General features: G+C 39.8%; 1 protein-coding gene across 4 annotated transcripts in view; it reads left to right on the forward strand.

Annotated features, from left to right (window-relative positions):
- The window catches only part of nrxn2b (neurexin 2b), a 581,101-nt gene that overhangs the window by 294,236 nt on the left and 266,521 nt on the right, over positions 1-20,344 (forward strand). For all 4 annotated transcript variants that reach the window (XM_068307857.1, XM_068307860.1, XM_068307859.1 and 1 more), the window contains 3 exons: positions 3,640-3,759; positions 5,346-5,727; positions 8,711-8,901. In XM_068307857.1, coding sequence (XP_068163958.1) covers positions 3,640-3,759; positions 5,346-5,727; positions 8,711-8,901 — 693 coding nt within the window. The remainder of the gene's footprint in view (positions 1-3,639; positions 3,760-5,345; positions 5,728-8,710; positions 8,902-20,344) is intronic.

Below are 20,344 nucleotides of genomic sequence, written 5' to 3' on the forward strand. Positions count from 1 at the left end.
TATGAAACCGCAAAGAATTATAATTCCCCCAGCTCAGTATTCAGTGTCCCTCGATGTGTTTTTGTCATTCTCAGCAGCTTCACGTGGAAAATCTATTTCAATCTACAAACTCTCAGACCTGCGTGTTCTGTTTTCTCCTTCTCGTCCCTCCTGAATCTCTCTTTTTGATAGCGTTCAGCATCAGCACCCTCCCTCCTTACTCAGTCTGGGTCTACAGAGTTGCGAATGAAGCAATGAGGGCGGCGCTTTCTTGGGCCACTTTTAATTAGACTGTAGTCCACTGTTAGATTTCCTCCTCTCTCATGGGTGCTTGCCTTTGTGTGTATGTGGTTGCATTAATGTGTGTGACTTTGTGCAAATTTGTGACCCCAAAAAAATCCAAAGCTTTAGCTGCTCATAATTATGTCCTCTTCCAGGGAAATGAAATCGCACAGCTTGTACTGGCATTCGCTAGTGTATGCCATACTCAAGGATGGTAGTTCCCATCAAACCTTGTAAAAGAGAATATGATGTGTTTGTAAATGTGGAATTATGGTATTCAACTAATATAGTGAGTGAGTTTCCTCTGCTTATTTGAGTCAGAGATTAAATGAAAAAGACTCATCCAGAGTGTAACCTTGTTCCACAATATAAGATTTGTCTCTGTTTAGTGGTGTGGTTATATTTTCTGCGTATGCTGATTGGAAATTAGCTACAGTGACATTTATGGACATAAATGTGTTGGTGTTCCTCGTCTAGAGTAATTTTGTGGTTTAACACTAAGGGCAGATTCCTTTGTTGCTGCATAGTCTGGACACTCAATCACATCAAACCACTCCTGGCAAATGTTGACCATATGACATGCTGACACATCCCTCACTGACCCCTGACCCCTGGAAGCTTAACCCTCGGCATATACTTGAGCCACCCTGACAGACGTGTGGCTCTGGTGGCTTGCTCTAATGTATGGCTGTGTGACTCATGACTTGTTCTGTTGACAGCTAAGCCAGCAGCACACTCACTTGGACTGCCTCTGACTACATGTGGCGCTGTTATTACAGTCATGACAATAGTGAGCAGTGATTATTTTCTTTGTCTGACTTCTGTGCCTCTGGCCGGCATGACCATGGTGTACTTGTTAACTTAACAACCATGTCGAGAAAGATCGGTGAGCTTGGTGCTTGGCCAACGTACATCTGAGAGGACTCAGAGTGGCATCCAAGATGTTAGCTTAGTTTTGTTTTATAAATATTATCTTATAAAATTATCTGTGAATTAAGGTGAATTTGTGATTAACAGAAACAAGATAATTCATTATAAGCTTGTATTTATAGAATGTGGTCAGCTGATGCCAGTCCCAGACGTTCATGTTAGTATTCAGAGTCAAATATATCGTGACTTATTTCACGTATCTGTGCTCAAAAAAGACAAACATGCTGCCATCATTGCCCACTGCAAACTGATTATCAGCATCACTCACTGAAGTTGTTTTGATTAGGCTTTAGACATCATAATTACATGGATATGTTCAAGTACCCACTACTGCAACAGCAGCCACACAACCCGAACAGAGACTGATGGTCAGAACCTGCAGCTGTTAGCTGACGCCTTGTGTTCCATTGATCCGATTGAATTAATCAAGGTTGTTTACAGCGAGCACACAACCGCCAATGATGGAAGACTCCTGGTAATTATGCAACAGCCTACAAACATCACACCCCTCATTTGTGGCATGCTGACACAGTCAATGAAAATAATCCAGAGTCCGGGCTTTTTTTTTTTTTTTAAGTGCAGATAGTGCAGAAGGTGGCTTAAGTGACTATTCTTCTACTACTTCAGCTTACCGTGCCTCCAACGAGGCAGACATCTGGCCTCATTATATTTTTCTGTTTACAGAATTCTCCTTTTCTCTTCTTATCAGTGATTAACTTCACCTTTGTGTCATCAGACTGCACACTCACTGCTAGCAGCCCTTTCATCCAGCCTCCGAAGCAACAACAATGATTTCAGTTTTAATCATGGTATCCCACTTACGTATTTTGAATCACAAACTTGGACACAGCCAATCAGCAGCTAACAGCCTAGCTTTGGCCATGAGTCATGTCAACTCATCATGGTCCATTGACAGGATTCTTCACTGCTGTCTTAATTAAAATGCAATGTGTTTCTCTCACTGTCAGTCCATCATTTCAACAATTGGTTCCAGTGTTGATATAATAAAGCTCAGTCAGCGGTAGGATATAAACAGTAACGTGCAGTGAGGTTCATGGCTGGTGAGGCATGAACCTCACCATATATACAAACATATGAACCTACAGTGTAGCTTATTCACCATTTAATTAGCATCAGTGAGTGTGTATGTTTAAAGTCTTATAGCAGAATTATTTACACATACAAACTGTAACACACAAATAAACACATTTGATTAAAAAAATGTCATTTTGCTATTATGTTTGTTTATATGTTTACTTATAAATTAAGTCCATGTGCCGCTCCTTCCACACAAAAGCATCAATAACTTGATTGTAGCTTGCTGTCACTTATTCTGCGGCCGAAGAGTCCCGAGAAGAATTCCTGGGATCACCAGCGCCCCCTACAGTTAGGTAGGAGAACTGCGTGCCTCACTGAATGCCTCTTCCCAGCTGTTTTAGGACTGCTCAATTCAAGAAAGGCCTTACACACATGCAGTTGTTGGAGGAAAAAAACCCACATACATTATATATGTTAGCTAAACTATGGGAATTTCTTTCATATAGCAAACATGAGTGAACATTTTAATAACAACATATAGACAACATTACGGTCTCACTGTATAGCACTGTTCAGCACAGCAAGTCGAGTCATTGCGCAATCCATTGTGATGTTTGGCTGGCTGGTGCCTCACCACTGGGTTCTTCTCAGTATTTCAGTGGTAAATGTGAAAATTCAGTGATTTGGGGTAAAAATAAGCTAAAATTGGTGTCTATAAATAGAAAATAACTCTACAATACACATCACTAGATAAATATACCCATTTAATTTATTTCTTCCATTTTCCATTTTTTTCTTTCATGATAGCAGGTGAGGCCGTGCGTCATTTGCCTCTCCTGACTGCATGTCACTGGATATAAAAATCCCGCTCCCCCCTTTTTGATTTGGCTCATATAAGCATTTCCTTTGCCAAAAGAGGTTGGATAAAAACAAGAGAAACACTCATAGGAGAAGGGAAAGGGAAGCTGGTTTGGAAGTAGTTTGTGGAGTGAAAAGTTTAACGTATTGTTCTGGCCATTCAGCAGAGTCTCTGATGTGTTCAACTGAGCTATAACCTGCTCTGTGTTCATATGTTCAGAGGACACCATCTCCAGTTGTCGTTGTCGGTTGCCTCTTCTAATCTGCTCCCTCAGCTGGTTATGACTTTTGTCCTGCTGTCTTTGGTGACATCCTGCTGCAACACTAAGCTTCTGAGAAGATATTCAATTATACAGTCTGTCAGGCCAGATATTTTATTTGTTTCATTTCCAGTACACTGAGAGAAGTCATAGTGTGAATGCGTTTCAAAAACATGCAGGTTTTCTCCACTTGCCCTGTCACCTACTGGGTATGAACTCTGCGTGACTGCGTGAGTTGTGCACACAGCATTCCTGCTGTGCTGTTTGTGATTTCAATTCCCCCCTACTACAGGCAAAGGACCAGAAACGCTGTTCGCGGGGCAGAAGCTGAATGACAACGAGTGGCACACTGTGAAGGTGGTGCGAAGAGGCAAGAGCCTGCAACTGTCAGTGGATAATGTCACAGTGGAAGGTGAGTTGCCTCCGGTATTCTAATATGAGGTGAAAGGCGATTGGGATCAGATACATACTCTGACAAAAGCAGTGCATCACCCCTTAACAATGTCTCCTTTGTCATTACAACAACCAGTGTGGAAGATGGCTAACTGTAAGAATGTGTAATGAGATATGTAAGTAAAACATATAAGTAAAACTTATGACACTTAAACTTAACAATATAAAAAATAATGAAGAACTAATAAAATTATGTTAATTCCAGCTGTATTGGGAGGTGTCAGCTCACCTCCCAAACACTGCCGAGGCGCCTTTGAGCAAGTCCTCCATTACAAGTTGCTCATTAGGTATGCACCATCTAGGAGCTGCCCGTCACTTAACCTCCACCTGCGTGCCTACAGGCCCCCTTGTGTGTGTTTGTGTGTGTTACAGCAGCCTGTACATACCAACATATGTTCGTGTGTTTGTTTGAAACTATAGTGTGCTCTTAATTTCCCTTCGGAGATTACTATACAATACAAAATGTAAAAATTAAATAAATAAAAATACCATCTTCAAGAAAATGAATGGATTGATGGAAGGGAGCTAAAAGAAGCCAAAAATATAAAATAAAAAAAAGAGAGAAAAAAAAAAAGATAAATAACAAAGTATGTAATATTCAACTTTAGTTATGAACAACAATGACTCAGGGTATTCTTTGTTTTGCTGGCCAGGCAGAGATATAATTAATTGGAAGTTTAAAAAAAATGTAGAATTTAAATTTAACACAAAATTTGCTGATTTTTATGCATATACTACTAAAGCATTTTTGTACTAAATACAAAGGTTTTATTAAGTACTGAGGAAAGAGCAGGATGAGAGGTCAAGAGATGAGGCGTAGTCATGGGTAGCCATAGTGTTGTGGCCCCAGGCAAAATGATGGCAACGCATAGGAATGAAGGTGGAGGTTAGGAAAAGGTAAGAGTGGGATAAAGAAAGAAATAAAGATTTTGTGCTCGGTTCACAAACAGATTCATGTTGAATCAGATGAAGCACTAGGCAAAACCGGGCCTCAGCATGCAAGGTGTTTTATTTCAAGGATACCGAGCCCGTTACTCCAATCATTTCCCTGTGAAGAGAATACAATTGTAATGTGCGAGGCAGTGACAAGGCATTTTCTGCAGCAATGTGTGTGTTTAATTTGTTTAACAGCAGGTTACAGAAATAGGCTTAACATTTGTGACATTCAGAGAAACCTACAGCATTGTGTGCACAGGCAGGCAATTACAGTTAATTCAGAGATCTAATTAGCATTATAAAGATATGTGTATATAATATATGCCTAAATTACCATAGCAGATATTGTTGGCGTGCTTGATGAAATCCTTGAGTTTTGAATTTAGGGTTGCTATTCAATTTACTTCTTTTCTCGGGGTGCTTGTCAGCACACACAATAATCTGAAAGTAGAGGAACACCAAACTAGCTTGCTGTTATTTATAATGAACGTATTTCAATATGGCCTTTCAATTATTGTATTGACTTTGCCCAATGCAGAGCATTTTAATAATGTTCTTCCTGTTATGTTCAGACATAATGTTATTGTTTTTCTTTTTATTCCATTTCAGGCCAGATGACTGGTGCCCACACACGGCTCGAGTTCCACAACATTGAAACCGGCATCATGACTGAACGCCGCTTCATATCTGTGGTGCCTTCGAACTTCATTGGTCATCTTCAGGGCCTGACCTTCAACAGGGTGCCCTATCTAGACCAGTGCAAAAATGGAGACATCTCCTACTGTGAACTGAATGCCCGTTTTGGCATGCGGCACATCATTGCAGATCCAGTGACATTTCGAACAAAAGGCAGCTACTTAGCTTTAGCCACATTGCAAGCTTACGCCTCCATGCACCTCTTCTTTCAGTTTAAAACCACCACGCCAGATGGCCTGATGCTCTTTAACTCTGGAGACGGCAGTGACTTCATCGTTGTGGAACTTGTGAAAGGGTGAGTCTGATTTCATTCATTCATAGCATGATGAGGAACGTTTAAAAATGCTGCACTGTGTTATCCCTCCCAAATAACTCCAGTTACAAACAGTGATGCAAAAGCTTCTCCCCTCAATTTTCAACTCTAAGTTTTACAATAGCTACAGTACATTTGAAATTATTTCTCAATCACATAAGACAAGAAAGTATTTTTTTAAATCAATTCGCGAAGCACAACTGCCGGGAATGTTTATACATCATTTAACTGTGACACATAATAGCAGTGAGCCTGAGAAGGAATTGTGGACTGAAGTCCATGATTACTTTAGAGACATTTAATTAAAGTATTTAAGCTGAGTGCAACCATTTCCATCCATCCATCCATCTTCCTCCGCTTATCAGGGGTCGGGTCGCGGGGACAGCAGCTTAAGCAGGGAAGCCCAGACTTCCCTCTCCCTAGCCACTTCATCCAGCTCCTCCAGGAGAATCCCAAGGCGTTCCCAGGCCAGCTGGGAGACATAGTCTCTCCAGCGTGTCCTGGGTTGTCCCCGGGGCCTCCTCCCAGTAGGACGTGCCCGGAACACCTCACCAGGGAGGCGTCCAGGAAGCATCCTAATCAGATGCCCGAGCCACCTCATCTGGCTCCTCTCGATGCGGAGGAGCAGCGGCTCGACTCTGAGTCCCTCCCGGATGACCGAACTTCTCACCCTATCTCTAAGGGAGAGCCCGGACACCCTGCAGTGGAAACTCATTTCGGCCGCTTGTATCCGGGATCTCGTTCTTTCGGTCACGACCGCTCGTGACCATAGGTCAGGGCAGGAACGTAGATCGACCTGTAAATCGACAGCTTTTCCTTTCGGCTTAGCTCCTTCTTCACCATGAAGGACCGATACAGAATCCGTATCACTGCAGACGCTGCACCGATCCGCCTGTCAATCTCCCTTTCCATTGTACCCTCACTCGTGAACAACACCCCGAGATACTTGAACTTCTCCACTTGGGGCAGGATTTCATCCCCAACCCGGAGAGGGCACTCCACCCTTTTCCGACTGAGGACCATGGTCTCAGATTTAGAGGTGCTGATTCTCATCCCAACCGCTTCACACTTGGCTACGAACCGCTCCAATGAGAGTTGGAGATCACGGCTTGATGAAGCCAACAGCACCACGTCATCTGCAAAAAGCAGAGACACAATACTGAGGCCACCAAACTGGACACCCTCAATGCCTTGGCTGCGCCTAGAAATTCCGTCCATAAAAGTTATGAACAGAATCGGTGACAAAGGGCAGCCTTAGCGGAGTCCAACCCTCACTGGAAACGAATCTGATTTACTGCCGGCAATGCGGACCAAACTCTGACATCGGTCGGACAGGGACCTAGCAGCCCTTATCAAGGGTTTCGGTACCCCATACTCCTCAAGCACCCCCCACAGAACCCCCCGAGGAACACGGTCAAACGCCTTCTCCAAGTCCACCAAACACATGTAGACTGGTTGGGGAAACTCCCATGCCCCCTCAAGGACCCTGTGGAGGGTGTAGAGCTGATCCACTGTTCCACGGCCAGGACGAAAACCACACTGCTCCTCCTGAATCCGAGATTCGACTTCCTGACCGACCCTCCTCTCCAGAACCCCTGAATAGACCTTGCCAGGGAAGCCATTTCCTTCAAAACAAAAGGGCAGATCAGACAGAATTTTTGTTTTTTGAAATTGTCTCTAATTTTATGTTTCTAAAAACATCTCTTAATGATATAAATACTGCAGGTTGTACTTTGTTGTGCTAAAGATATTGGAGAAGCACAGCATCTGTATTGCAGGACATGAATAAACTGATGTCAATTTTGAATCATATCAGCGGAAAGCAGTAATCACAATTACAGTATTGATTACGAGGCTTTTCCCTATGCAGGCCTTTCTGCATTTCTGTTGCTCTTCATATCCAGCATTAGTGTGATACAAGAGTCTAAAGTGTATCTGCATAAAATCATTGGAACAATTGTAGAAAAAACAAAATTATCTGAATAAAACAGACAAAATAGTCATGATCTCAATCACAAAAAGAAGGTGGGACCTGTGTTACCTCCTATCAGTGTTTCTTCAGTCCAACAGGGACTTTAACATAAAGAGCTGGTTTCTGCATATGCATGTCAAATTAGAAAGCCAATGTTACTTTAGATATATTTGAGGTCAGGCAGCTGGGTGTAGATAACTGAGCCAGATCCATTTACTTTATAATGACAGCTATTTGTATATGTCATTGACCAAAAATATAATACATGATCATCACTTATCATCACCCAGCTATACACAGACATGGAATGCTGCATCATTTAAGGTGGTCTCATAATTGTTTACACTAAATCAAGTACAGTAGATATAAAGTCATTTGTAACAAAGTTTTCATTTCATTGTGGAAGTGAATGTGGATGCTGGGAAGACATAGGGGTTAAAATGCAGCAGAAATACACACAGAGCAGGGCATTGATTAGCAAAGGGGGACATGGGAAAATGTCACAGCGTATACCCTTCACTGATGGGGAGTATGTACTAGATGATGGATGATGAGAGTAAGGAATCATCATGAGGTCCTGTGATTGTGTGTGCGCAGCACAGCTTGATCTGTATGCCCGAAGTAGCTTTCAAATCTAATTCCTGCATGTTGTAGTCTGATTATTGATTATTATATCCATGCACACTTAGAGTTTATGAATACTTATAAGGTCCTTAAATGTGGATTTAATTGTAAGTCAGACCTTGATATATTACGACTACTGAAATATTCCAAATTATGTATGTTTGAATGTGGCCATAAAGCATTCAGAATACATTACAGCTCCGTGTGAATGCCCCATAATGCACTGTAAATGGACTCATTGATGACATCTTTCCTGAAAGTACAGTTTGAATAGAAACAAAGAGCAATTCTGCCATGATTGTCCAGGTTGTCCAATTCCATTGGATTTGTAATATGTGTCACACACATTCATGACATCTCTGCTCACAGGTATGTCCACTACGTCTTTGACCTTGGCAACGGGCCATCACTGATGAAGGGCAACTCAGACAAGCCACTCAATGATAACCAGTGGCACAACGTGGTAGTGTCCCGGGATGCCAACAATGTACATACACTCAAGATCGACTCACGCACCGTTACTCAGCACTCCAATGGAGCCCGCAACCTGGACCTGAAAGGTAAAAACAACTTGTGCTGATTGATTGTTCCAGAAAGCATTACCACTGAGGAGAAATAGCTATTTCCTGTGTCAACCTTGGTCGGTTCAAGTCTAAGCGCCATTGGAAGGTAGCCATGAACTCATGCCAGCTAAAATCATTTGACATTAGGTCCACTTTCACATCAGAGTCATTCAGGATAGGCCAACTGTAAACAATACAATTTTATTAGATTCAAATCTGTCTGTGAAGATACTTTTTTTGCTTATCCTTTATAGATGCTGTAGTCTAATTGCCAGGGCTAAACACAGCAAACAAAAGAAAGCCTCTAAGTTTAAATGTGCATGTCAAACAAGGGAGGACAATAGAGGAAATACACCTTCACAAAGGACTGGCAGCATCTGTACCCACAATGCTGTCCACCTTGAAATATGACACCTGCTATATTAACAGATGTTGCCTTAACAGGAAGAGGCCAATAACAGAGCAATATCCTCCAGCAATCTGTACCCAGTATGAGCTAAATCCAACATTGCCCACTGATGTCCAAAAAAAACATACCAAAAACAATAACAGTTTATCACTTCATCGTCCTACGCTTCCTTATTTTTACCTCTTTGTTTCCATGGACCTGCCTGTCGGACTATCTTTTGATTGAGACACCTCTGCTCTGACTTTAAAACACTCTGTGTATCATCTTGAAATAATAGCTATGGTTACAGAGCATTTATGTGTGAAGAGGGATCTCCGGTCTGCTGGTAGACTGGGAAATGGAAGCTCTGGTAATAATAGGCTTTGGACTTCAGAATTCAGGTTTTATAGTGTGTTATTTAGATGCTTGAGAGTGGCTTCATGTGGAGCAAAAGAGTGACAGTATGCAAAAAAAGGAAAGATATGCTCAAGTTATAGAAAGAAAAAAGAACAATTCGGAGATGCAGACAGTAGGTCACAGGGACCAGGGTTGTCTGACTGTTTCAAGAAACTTTCACAAGTCTGTCTCTACTGTTTTAAGATTAGTTCTAAATGCTATGCTGTGGGTTTTCCCCATGTCATAGTTGTTCTATAAGACACATCAGAAATCAATAGCTGCCAGGACTCAGATTTATCATCTTTAATTGGGATATGCAAATTAAAAAAAAATCTTAAAATCATGGGTTGAGGTGCATAATGGCAATGTTCTTATGCTGGTTTATGGGCAATGCTACAGAAAGAAGAGACAGCTTTTGAATGAATGAGTGACACTTTGAATGAATGGTGCCTAATTGGTTACCATGGACATGTAATTAGCAGTGTAGTTGTGCCACAAACTATAGTTAATATGATGTATATGGCTTTGTTGTTTACATACATGCATTGTTCCTTCATTTCACAACACTGGGATAACACCAGCAGAATCTGTAATTACTAGATATGATTGCCTGCCTTTAAGCTTGAGAACATGCACCAGCATAAAATGCATCCATTAAACATGACATGTGATTGATAGATAAGACTATTCTCATGTGCACTCTATGATGAATATCTATTCCAGCGATCTCCTACTCTAAAGTAAAGCAATTGATGTCTGTAATTAGGAGAGTATAGACCGATTGCTTCCATAGACATTGTGGTAAAGACAGCTGTCAATCAACTCGTAGATTATGCAGGAACATCATTTAGGGGCAGTCACTGCGGTTATATATAAGTGTTTAGTTATCCTGCAGGTGTCAGACCCAAGTTCCTTTTAGGTTTGCATCTTAGCCAAGATGCCTCCCTCGACACCTGTCTTTTATCACTCCTGCTACCTACAGTCATGCTGTACTTGGTCCTCTGCAATCAAACCAAAGTGTTTCATATCCCACCCTCAGGCAGAAGAGATGCACACCCTGGACTGTTATTACTGTGAACACAATCCAAGCAGAATCAGTTCTTTTGTTACTGGAACAAGCATTGGTATCCAAGCAATTCAGCCGGTGTAAACAAACTCTCAATCAGCCTCTGGGTGATTAGATCATAATTTAACCTCCTCCTTATAAAAGGCCATCTCCCAAGCATGCAATGTCAACATCTCTCAGCTGTCCACTACAGAGTCACACGCCAACAGTCAGGTCATGTTAAATATGGCTGCATATTCAAAATGCAATTATTTATCATGACGATGAAACAGAAGGCAGATTGTTTGCCTTTCTGTGTTATTAATCTGTGAGCCATTAGTGTAGAACATAATCATGTAAAAGAGTACTCCTCTTTATCTAATCAACTCCTGCCTGTAGTGGATGGAGGCTGAGACAGCCTGATGCTAGTGGGCAAAAATAATAATTTTAAATCTTGCTTCTGAAGACTTCAGAAGGAAGAATATGTCTCTTTCCTCAATGTCCTCATCTAATTGAGTATTCAAACCTTGCTCTGTAGCTCTGTTGTGACCATTCTCCTGCAAACTACCATGCAAACCTTAAGCTTTAGCACTATAAGCCTAACAGAAAAAAGCACCAGACCTGAACATGTGTAGGTGACAAATCCATGAAACTATATTCTATAAAACTTGATATATAGAATGTCCTCATTTGCATACGCACAGGCACATATAGTGTACTGCAAGTATTTGCTTTCCTGACTCTTTGGCAGTCACACACAAATCCTTTCAATTTAAACACAAAGAAATAGTTACAAAGAGCCATTTCTCACAATCTTTTTGCTCCACTTTAACACCATTTATGCATGGATTTCAAAGCCAAAACCCAATTTTCCATGCTTTATCTGTGTAATTGCTCACAGAAAATCGGGAATATGGATTCTGTGTTCTCCGTCATCCATGTCTTTGTTTTTGGACAGTCAGAAATAAAAACCTTTAAGGCATCCCTCTTTGTCAGCTAAAGTATGGTGAGGGAACATCACACAACCCTAGAGGAAAGCACTGAATCTAGTTTTATATGAAGACTGCTAGTCAGTGGATGATATGTTGAACATACAGTATAGCAGACAGCCAATACATTTCACTTCTGTTCGCATTCTATAGAAGACACTATAGAAAATTATATGTTTTGCATTGACACAGCCCTCATTATGCACATAAAAGCATGGTATAAAAAGATCAAGGATTTGCATCTTTGACCAGCATAGAATATATTTGTCATGCTAGCACTGGTTGTTCAGGTCAGAGTGTCCCATCTTCACTAGATGCTTTGTTACTTACAGGGCAATGAGAAGACAGCTTTTTATTAATTGTCTCTGTCAGAATCACAAGAAAAGCATGGACTGATCTGAAATAGCTTGAGATAATCACTGTGAATATAAACCATTTTCTTCCTCTGGTACTTGTAAAAATTCCATAATAATACATTGATTGAGTCCACATCCAGTAATTGTGGTCTCTTATTGTCCCAGATTAAAAACAGTAGGTGCATTTCTAGAAAATCTGTTTGACAGTATTTAAGGATAATATATAAATCCCTGTTAAAAAGTACTCACTGAAAATCGTTAAAACATATTCAACTCTGAATTGTGTTGGGGTCCAGGTGAATTTTGTATGTTAGGCTGCATATAATGTCGTTCACAGTGGGGTATGAGACATGAAGGGGTTACATTTAGTCCAGAGTGCACCTGTTACATCACCATTTACCACCACCACTCGTCTTCAGTGAGGAGCATGCAATGCCTCTGCCTTCTTCTCTTCCTCAGCTCCATCAACTCTTAATTCTGCAGACAAGCAAATCAACTCAATTGGAATGTCATGTGTCAAAAATAATAAGCAGATCACAGCCTTCAAAAAGAAGTCAATCTTTATTTTGATTGATTATTTGATATTTGATATTTTGATAAGTAATATAATGGTAAACACAATGTCCTCAATGATATTCAGTGTGTCTAAAGATGGAAAGTATTGTAGTTTGTTTGTTTTTCTGTCAAAAAGATTCAAGTCTGCTTAACAAGAATTTCTGTCCAAAGCATAAAAGCTTGGTGTTCATAACTCAGACGATGACCTTCACCCAATGCAAATACATTTTAAAATCTGTAAATTAGCATCTCCCTTTGAGGCTTAATATAATAAACAAAACAACACCATCAACCAGAAGACACACAGGATGGTGGGAACAATTATCAGCATCCTTTTTGTCACAGCAGGATTAGTGTTGATATGAGGTGTGATCATTTTGAGGAATATTTGCAGCAATAATAACGCTCTTGGTTGAGAGTTGTTAGAGTTCTCATTAGGATATAATCACACCATTGTAATTAAATTAACAATTGTAAATTGGTCATTCATTCATTAATGATACAAATGAGAGAGTTTAGATAATTAGCAAATGTTTTCTGATGACAGTCAAAGACATGTCTTGGATTTTTTTTTTTTTTTAAACTAATTGATGATTATCCACTAAGCAGAGGTTTGTGGGTAATGGGAACACAAGTGACAGGTTGGAAGGGATGAGACTCTGGTCACCAGAGAAGAGGGATCACAGACTAATTTTTCCACGAGACTGAACTAATGAGAGGCAGGTAGAAAATTAAAGCGGAAAAAGAATGTGTAAAAAAAAAAAAATACACAACCTAACTAGTCTGATGGAGTGTGTCTGATCCTTGTGTGACATTGTTGGATCATCTGCATAGCGACTTGAAATACACAGTTCTAAACTTGTGATGACTTCAAAAATTAAAATAACAATCATGTACTTTCTAAAGTTCTCGGACTTTTTTTTTTTTTATCTTTAAATATTTTGTGATTTACCTCTCTCACAGCGCAAGATTAACATTCAGATTCTTTAAACTGAAGTAATATATCATCAACGTTTGTCAAGCAAGCGAAAACAGAAAACTGCACACGCAGAGTTGTGTTTACATCCTGCAATTCCATGCAAAGCCAAACCAGAAGTGAATCCAGTTTGACTTGTGAACTCGGAATCAAACACAAACAACCACTACCCTGAGGGGAAATGCCCTGATTCACAATCACCAGAACACGATTGTGTTGATGTCATTATAAAATGGGAGCAAAAAGTTTGCTGTGATGGGAAATGAAGCACTGAAAAAGAAGAAAATACAAAATAAGGATTTTTCAGGATGAAGAAATACAAGAAGGACGAATAATTTCCACTCAATATTCCAACAGTGCCTGTCCCTTCCTTTTGAAGATGCTTGCTAATGAGGCATACTTTGCAGAATTGCAAAGAGACGACACTGAATATGTTCTATTTTTCAACAAAAGCAGAACAAATTGAAACACAATGTGGAGGAGAGGTTTGGCAGGAGAGAAGGAGGAGGAGAGAACGACAAACAGGTACACATATTTTAACGATGCCAGCGGTGAATTTGAGATTAGCGGTTTGATCACCCCGAAGCATTTACTTCTTCTGTCTGGTTAGTATCAGTGGAAAACCAAGCTCAAATGGCTTCTAATCCCCACACAATACCAAAGCCTCTTAACATACCAGGTACAACACTCATTCGAACCATCTATCAGGCCAAACATTTTTTAATTACATGGCTTTAGTCCCATAAATGTAAATTGCTGCAGGTCAGCCACCTCCACAAAAATGATTTTTTTAACAGCTGACTGATAGTTGTAAGAAAGAGTACTACATACTGTATATAGTATTTGCTTTGAGGATGTTGATAGAGAAGTACAGAGAAGGCCAGAGGGAGCTGCATTGTGTTTTTGTAGATCTGGAGAAAGCTTATGACAGGGTGCCCAGAGAGGAACTGTGGTATTGTATGAGGAAGTCTGGAGTGGCAGAGAAGTATGTTAGAGTGGTGCAGGACATGTATGAGGACTGTAAGACAGTGGTGAGGTGTGCTGTAGGCCTGACAGAGGAGTTCAAGGTGGAGGTGGGACTGCATCAGGAATCAGCTCTAAGCCCCTTCTTGTTCGCTATGGTGATGGACAGGCTGACAGACGAGGTTAGACAGGAATCTCCATGGACTATGATGTTTGCAGATGACATTGTGATCTGTAGTGAGAGCAGGGAACAGGTGGAGGAGAAGCTAGAGAGGTGGAGGTTTGTCCTGGAAAGGAGAGGAATGAAGGTTAGCCGCAGTAAGACAGAGCACGTGTGTGTGAATGAGAGGGAACCAAGTGGAAGAGTGAGGTTAGAGGGAGAAGAGATCAAGAAGGTGGAGGAAATTGAGTACTTAGGGTCAACAGTCCAGAGCAATGGAGAGTGTGGAAAAGAGGTGAAGTGTGTACAGGCTGGATGGAATGGGTGGAGAAAAGTGTCAGGTGGGATGTGTGATAGAAGAGTTTCAGCTAAAATGAAAGGAAAGGTGTACAAAACTGGTGAGACCAGCGATGTTGTTTGGTCTAGAGACAGTGTCACTGAGGAAAAGACAGGAGACAGAGCTGGAGGTAGCAGAGATGAAGATGCTGAGGTTCTCTTTGGGAGTGATCAGAAAGGATAGGATCAGGAATGAGTACATCAGAGGCACAGCACATGTTAGAGGTTTTGGGGATAAAGTCAGAGAGGCCAGACTGAGATGGTTTGGACATGTCCAGATGAGAGATAGTGAATGTATTGGTAGAAAGATGCTGCGTTTTGAGCTGCGAGGCAGGAGGCGTAGAGGAAGACCCAAGAGGAGGTTTATGGATGTAGTGAAAGAGGACATGAAGGTAATTGGTGTGAGGGAAGAGGATGCAGACGACAGGATTAGATGGAGGCAACTGATTCGCTGTGGCGACCCCTGAAGGGAAAAGCCGAAAGTAAAAGAATAAGACTGATAATTGTAATAGATCAGATATCAAAATATTTCTGAAAGTCACCTCATCTGATTTTGATCAACAGGGAATTAAATGAAAAGTAAATGAAGTTTAAAGCAAGAAAACATGACTTTTCACATTGTGTGGAATCCAGGCTAATCAGTTGTGATGTTATCGTTGCAAAAGGCATTTAAATATTACATTATGATGAACCATGTAAAATGGAGACTCATAAGTATAAATCTATTGCTCAGATGAATTTCTGAATCAGATTGATCTTATTACACAGCAGCGAAAGAACAATGTATGTGTTTTCATGTCAACACAATCAGATTTTTAGCAGATCAACATGATTATATCAGTTCTTGCCAACAAGCTGTATTTGGTGTGAGATTATTTAAATTTATTTGATGACATTTATCAAATTTCTAAAGCATTCAGTGAGCATTTCTGGGATATAAATGTTTCCTTTCATGCATACTTACTGCGACCCAACTTTTACCTATAAAATCCAAAACCGTTAAATAAATTCAGTGCTCTAACTTTGGGCTTATTGCAATTGTAAAAAATACCTCCAGAAATGAGACTTAAATATCATGTGTTTGTATCTTTTCTTTGATTGCAGAGATCTTAGGTTAGATTTAACCTAACCTTAATCTCCATGCAGAGGTTGCTCCCTCACGGTATTGCAGCAAAAATGACCCTAACACCTCTTACCTTCCACATTGTCTGCTTTTTTAAAAATAATCTCCATTATTTACAATTAATATTTACACTAACTGTGGGTGACTACCCCAAAAAATCCTATTTCAAAACCCATTCATGACATCCTTAGATATTTAAAATGATCATTATTGCAATCAAAGGAGTTGGATGCATTTTTTCATTGTAAAGGTTTTTGTCCATGCAATTTGACCTGAGCATATTATTTTCACCCTGACTTGAGAAGTCAAAACTGTTCTTCCTCATATTTCCTTCTCTTATCTGCCTGACCTGATCTGCAGCATCATATTATAGCTGACTATGAAAGGCTCATGAATAAAAGAAAGGAGGACCTGACAATCAAGGCATTCAGCAGACTCAAGTTCATTTTAAACACATTTATAATCCAAATGCTGATGTCACTTATATTACTCTCTCTAACGAAGTAGAATTTAAATGAGGCAGCAATGTTGCTCCATCCTTGAGACGATCAGACAGAATATTCATTCCTTACTTGCGTCAGGCTCAGATTCACAGCATATCCTTCCGTCTTATTCTCCCTCAGAGACTCAGACCTTTTCCAGACTCTCCCACTTCAAAACTGTTGCTTCTGGGACCACAATGGCTGATGTTATCCTACTGCTGCTATTCATCAGCAGCTTAAACCTCCCATCTCTTCCTCCAGCTTTAATATATCAAATCATATGACAAATAATATTTGTCTGAATCTCGTTTCAATAAGAGGATCAAGATGAACAAAGGTATTGAGTCTCAGCTATGGATTCAATTCCTTCCTCAAGGAAAGAGGAGCCTGGATTGGCTTTGACAGGAAGGAATACTTAATGGAGGACTATGTTCACTGATAAATGGAATGGGATCGTCACAACACAGAAACAGAACTGGGGACTACAGCCTTGTATATGGCTTCCCTTGTTATTCTGTATAATTTACTTGGATAAACATATTATTACAATTCACAAACAAATTCAAATTAACCTAACCCTATTGTCTGCCTGGCATTCAACCTTAAATGTGCCATCATAAGAGCGACACTGCTTTCCTTCAGTTCCTAGACATGAACACACCATCACACTGCAGAGCACGAGTCCCCTCATCAATGCATTAACATATTCATTTTCAGGTTCCAAAGTAAAGCTTTGTGATGATGGACGTAAACCATAATAGACTCTTCCACTGATAATAGACATAAAATTGTTGCATCGCAAATATTTTCCAGTTTTATTTCATTATGTGTGGAGAGAAATTCCATTATCATAACAGCAAAGAGAATCCATTATCATCATTGGGCTTTAAGGGTTAAGAAGAATGCTTTTGTCTTCTTTTTTTTCTTTTTTTCTTGTAATTATCTCTCCCCTTGATGTGAATAGTCTTTAAAATATACATCCCTTTCAACAGTGAGAAAGGGGTTTGGGGGGGTTACACTGAGGAAATCCATTGTCCAGCAGTGGAAATTGAAATCCCATTCATTTCTCCATTAGACCCAATGGAACTGGTGCAAAGTAGTGCAACTGATGTGCTGAACAGATCAGATTACACGTCTTTGTTCAGAAGTACTCTTGACCGTGTCATCTTTAGACAAGCAGTTTAAGCTTGGAAGAGGTTTAAACTCTTAAGTGATTCACTCAACTTGGAAAGCACTCTCAAATTTCTGAACGTAAGTGTTGTGGAGGTGTTTCAACCAACAGCCCGTGTTTGAGTCACTGCGTGCTGAATCCACTAGTGAAAAAAAACAAAAAAACCCTTTTTGAACCTTCTTTACTGAAAGGATGTTTCTCGACAGCTAATTTTACCTCCCCCGTGCTTCAGCAGTTATTTATTAATAGTACTATTTATGACAAAGTACCAGCCATCCTCCTTGCATTTTTCAGTATTTCCCCATAGTTTATGCATGAACACAAATAGAAGATGCAACACAAGTAGGTTATGTTCAGATTTCAGAATAATTCCACTTTGTCCTATATACTGCACTTTGTCAAACTGATTCAATGAAAGAAAGTGTTTTGAATATACTATTTACAATTGACAATTTTTATGATAATCACTAAACAAATCACATTAAGCCCAACTCGATCAGCACTGAATCTCATCTTATGTAAATGTCTCAACCTCTCCAGCGAAGCATCACTGAACAGGAAGTGAAGAGCAGTTTGTAGTGTAGCCGCTTAACACTGTAAATTGTTCTTCTCATTAATCAATAGCTTAACCAACAATTTATTAAATTAATTTCTAATTAACTAGATGCAAATGTTAGATACTTTTTTCTTTCCTGTATCTTTATTATATAAACAGAAGTGTTAATTATCTGTCTTGCCAGCTGTATATAAATAGTTTCTTCCTCTTCTCTTTCCTTTTTTTCTGCCTGTGTTATTTCAACAAATGATGGGGTTGCTAGCCTGAGCGCTGCAACAGAGAAGTGTGCTGTAGCTTCTTCCACTAACCTGTCCTACAGTAGAATTTACTGAGCTTTGGCCATTTTCCATCTTCTCCTTGTTCTCGCCTCATCACTCCCTTTCATCAACAGACTCCATTTTTGTCCTACAGACAGACGGTGCTTCTGACTGTGTGTCTTTGTTTTCACACAAGTGTACATTCTTCTCAGTGTTTTCCTCAGACTCACACCGAAATAGGTGATGTTGATTTATTTGAGTGGATGTTTTTTGTCTAAGAATCAAACAAATGAAAGGCAATAAATACAAATATTTGAAAAAACAATTCCAATATAAATTAGTCCTTTCCAATTGATTGCCTTCAAATCAATTGGAAAGGAATAACCCAAAAAATAACCATGGGTAATATTAACATTAAAGTATTGAATTAAATGTAATTGTTGTGAGTGAGCTGTTAAACAAAACTGTAGAAATAGTAATTTAAAATTGAAAAATGAATAAATTTAAAAAACATCAAAACAAATATGTTTTACTGGTGAACATGATGTGTTTTGGAATTAAAATTCCCTCATGTCCACCCATCATCCATCCATCCATCCATCCATCCATCCATCCATCCATCCATCCATCCATCCATCCATCTATTTTCAGCTGCTTTTCTGCCTTGTTAGTCACGGGTTAGCCGGAGCCTATCCCAGTCAGACAGAGGAGGGTTTTAGGGGATGATTAAGTCCGTCTTCTAGATTTGCTGCTTGATACTATGCTGGGTGATCAAACTGGAAGAGATGAAAAGAGAATTCTGCGAGCCCCCATTAAGTCACTATTTAAGTATCAGTAGACTTCAAAAGGCCTCACCTGAAGAAATCATGAATTCAAAAGTCTCCTCACATTCAGCTCCAGTTTCATTAAAAAAAAAAAAAAGATGAAGTAAAACACTCAGATACAACTAATCCGTCCTCCATCTCATGCCAGATCTGATTTTAGGCAGAATCAAGTAAAGCAAAGCGTGTAAAAACAAGGTGAGGTTACCATGAGTGCAGAGTGACGATTGCAAATGAAAGTGCAGCGAGATAAAAACAAACGTAGGGGGTGGAAAATGAAGGGTAAAAGATAGAGACTGAGCACGGCGAGAAGGAAAAAGACTCAGAATACAGAGTGACATTTCATAACGGAGGAATGGAAAAATGAAAGTACGTAATGACGTCTGTTTGATTAGATGATCTTTACAGCTTTTCAGCAAAAACTGGATCATGTGGCGCCTTTTAAAGGTACATACATGCTGGTTGTACTGTGACATGATGACAAGCAGTCAATGGTGGGGGTTTTATACACCTATATGTTCATGTTCCTTTCATCAAGATTCCTCAGAGGGTTATTTACAGCGTTAAATTTTATTTCAAGGAGGTACAATATGTGATAAAAGACTGGAGATACACTGTAAAAAATGATTCAGAGGGCTTTTATTACCTGCATGTGCTGAAGTACAGCTATGCAGTGAAAGTAATAGGGATGAAATCTAATAATGCTAGGCTTTAATACCAAATCAAATACAATCTTCATCTATACATGTAGTTAAAAAGATTTAAACTTTAGCACCTAAAAACATATTAAATAAAGTTTGTGTTTTCAGCAGGCAGATCCCAATGATAGTGTTAGTGTTGCAGTTCAATAAATGTACAATTTGAAA

The sequence above is a fragment of the Antennarius striatus genome, chromosome 23 (genome assembly GCF_040054535.1).
Source record: "Antennarius striatus isolate MH-2024 chromosome 23, ASM4005453v1, whole genome shotgun sequence".
In the NCBI taxonomy this organism is placed as follows: Eukaryota; Metazoa; Chordata; class Actinopteri; order Lophiiformes; family Antennariidae; genus Antennarius; species Antennarius striatus.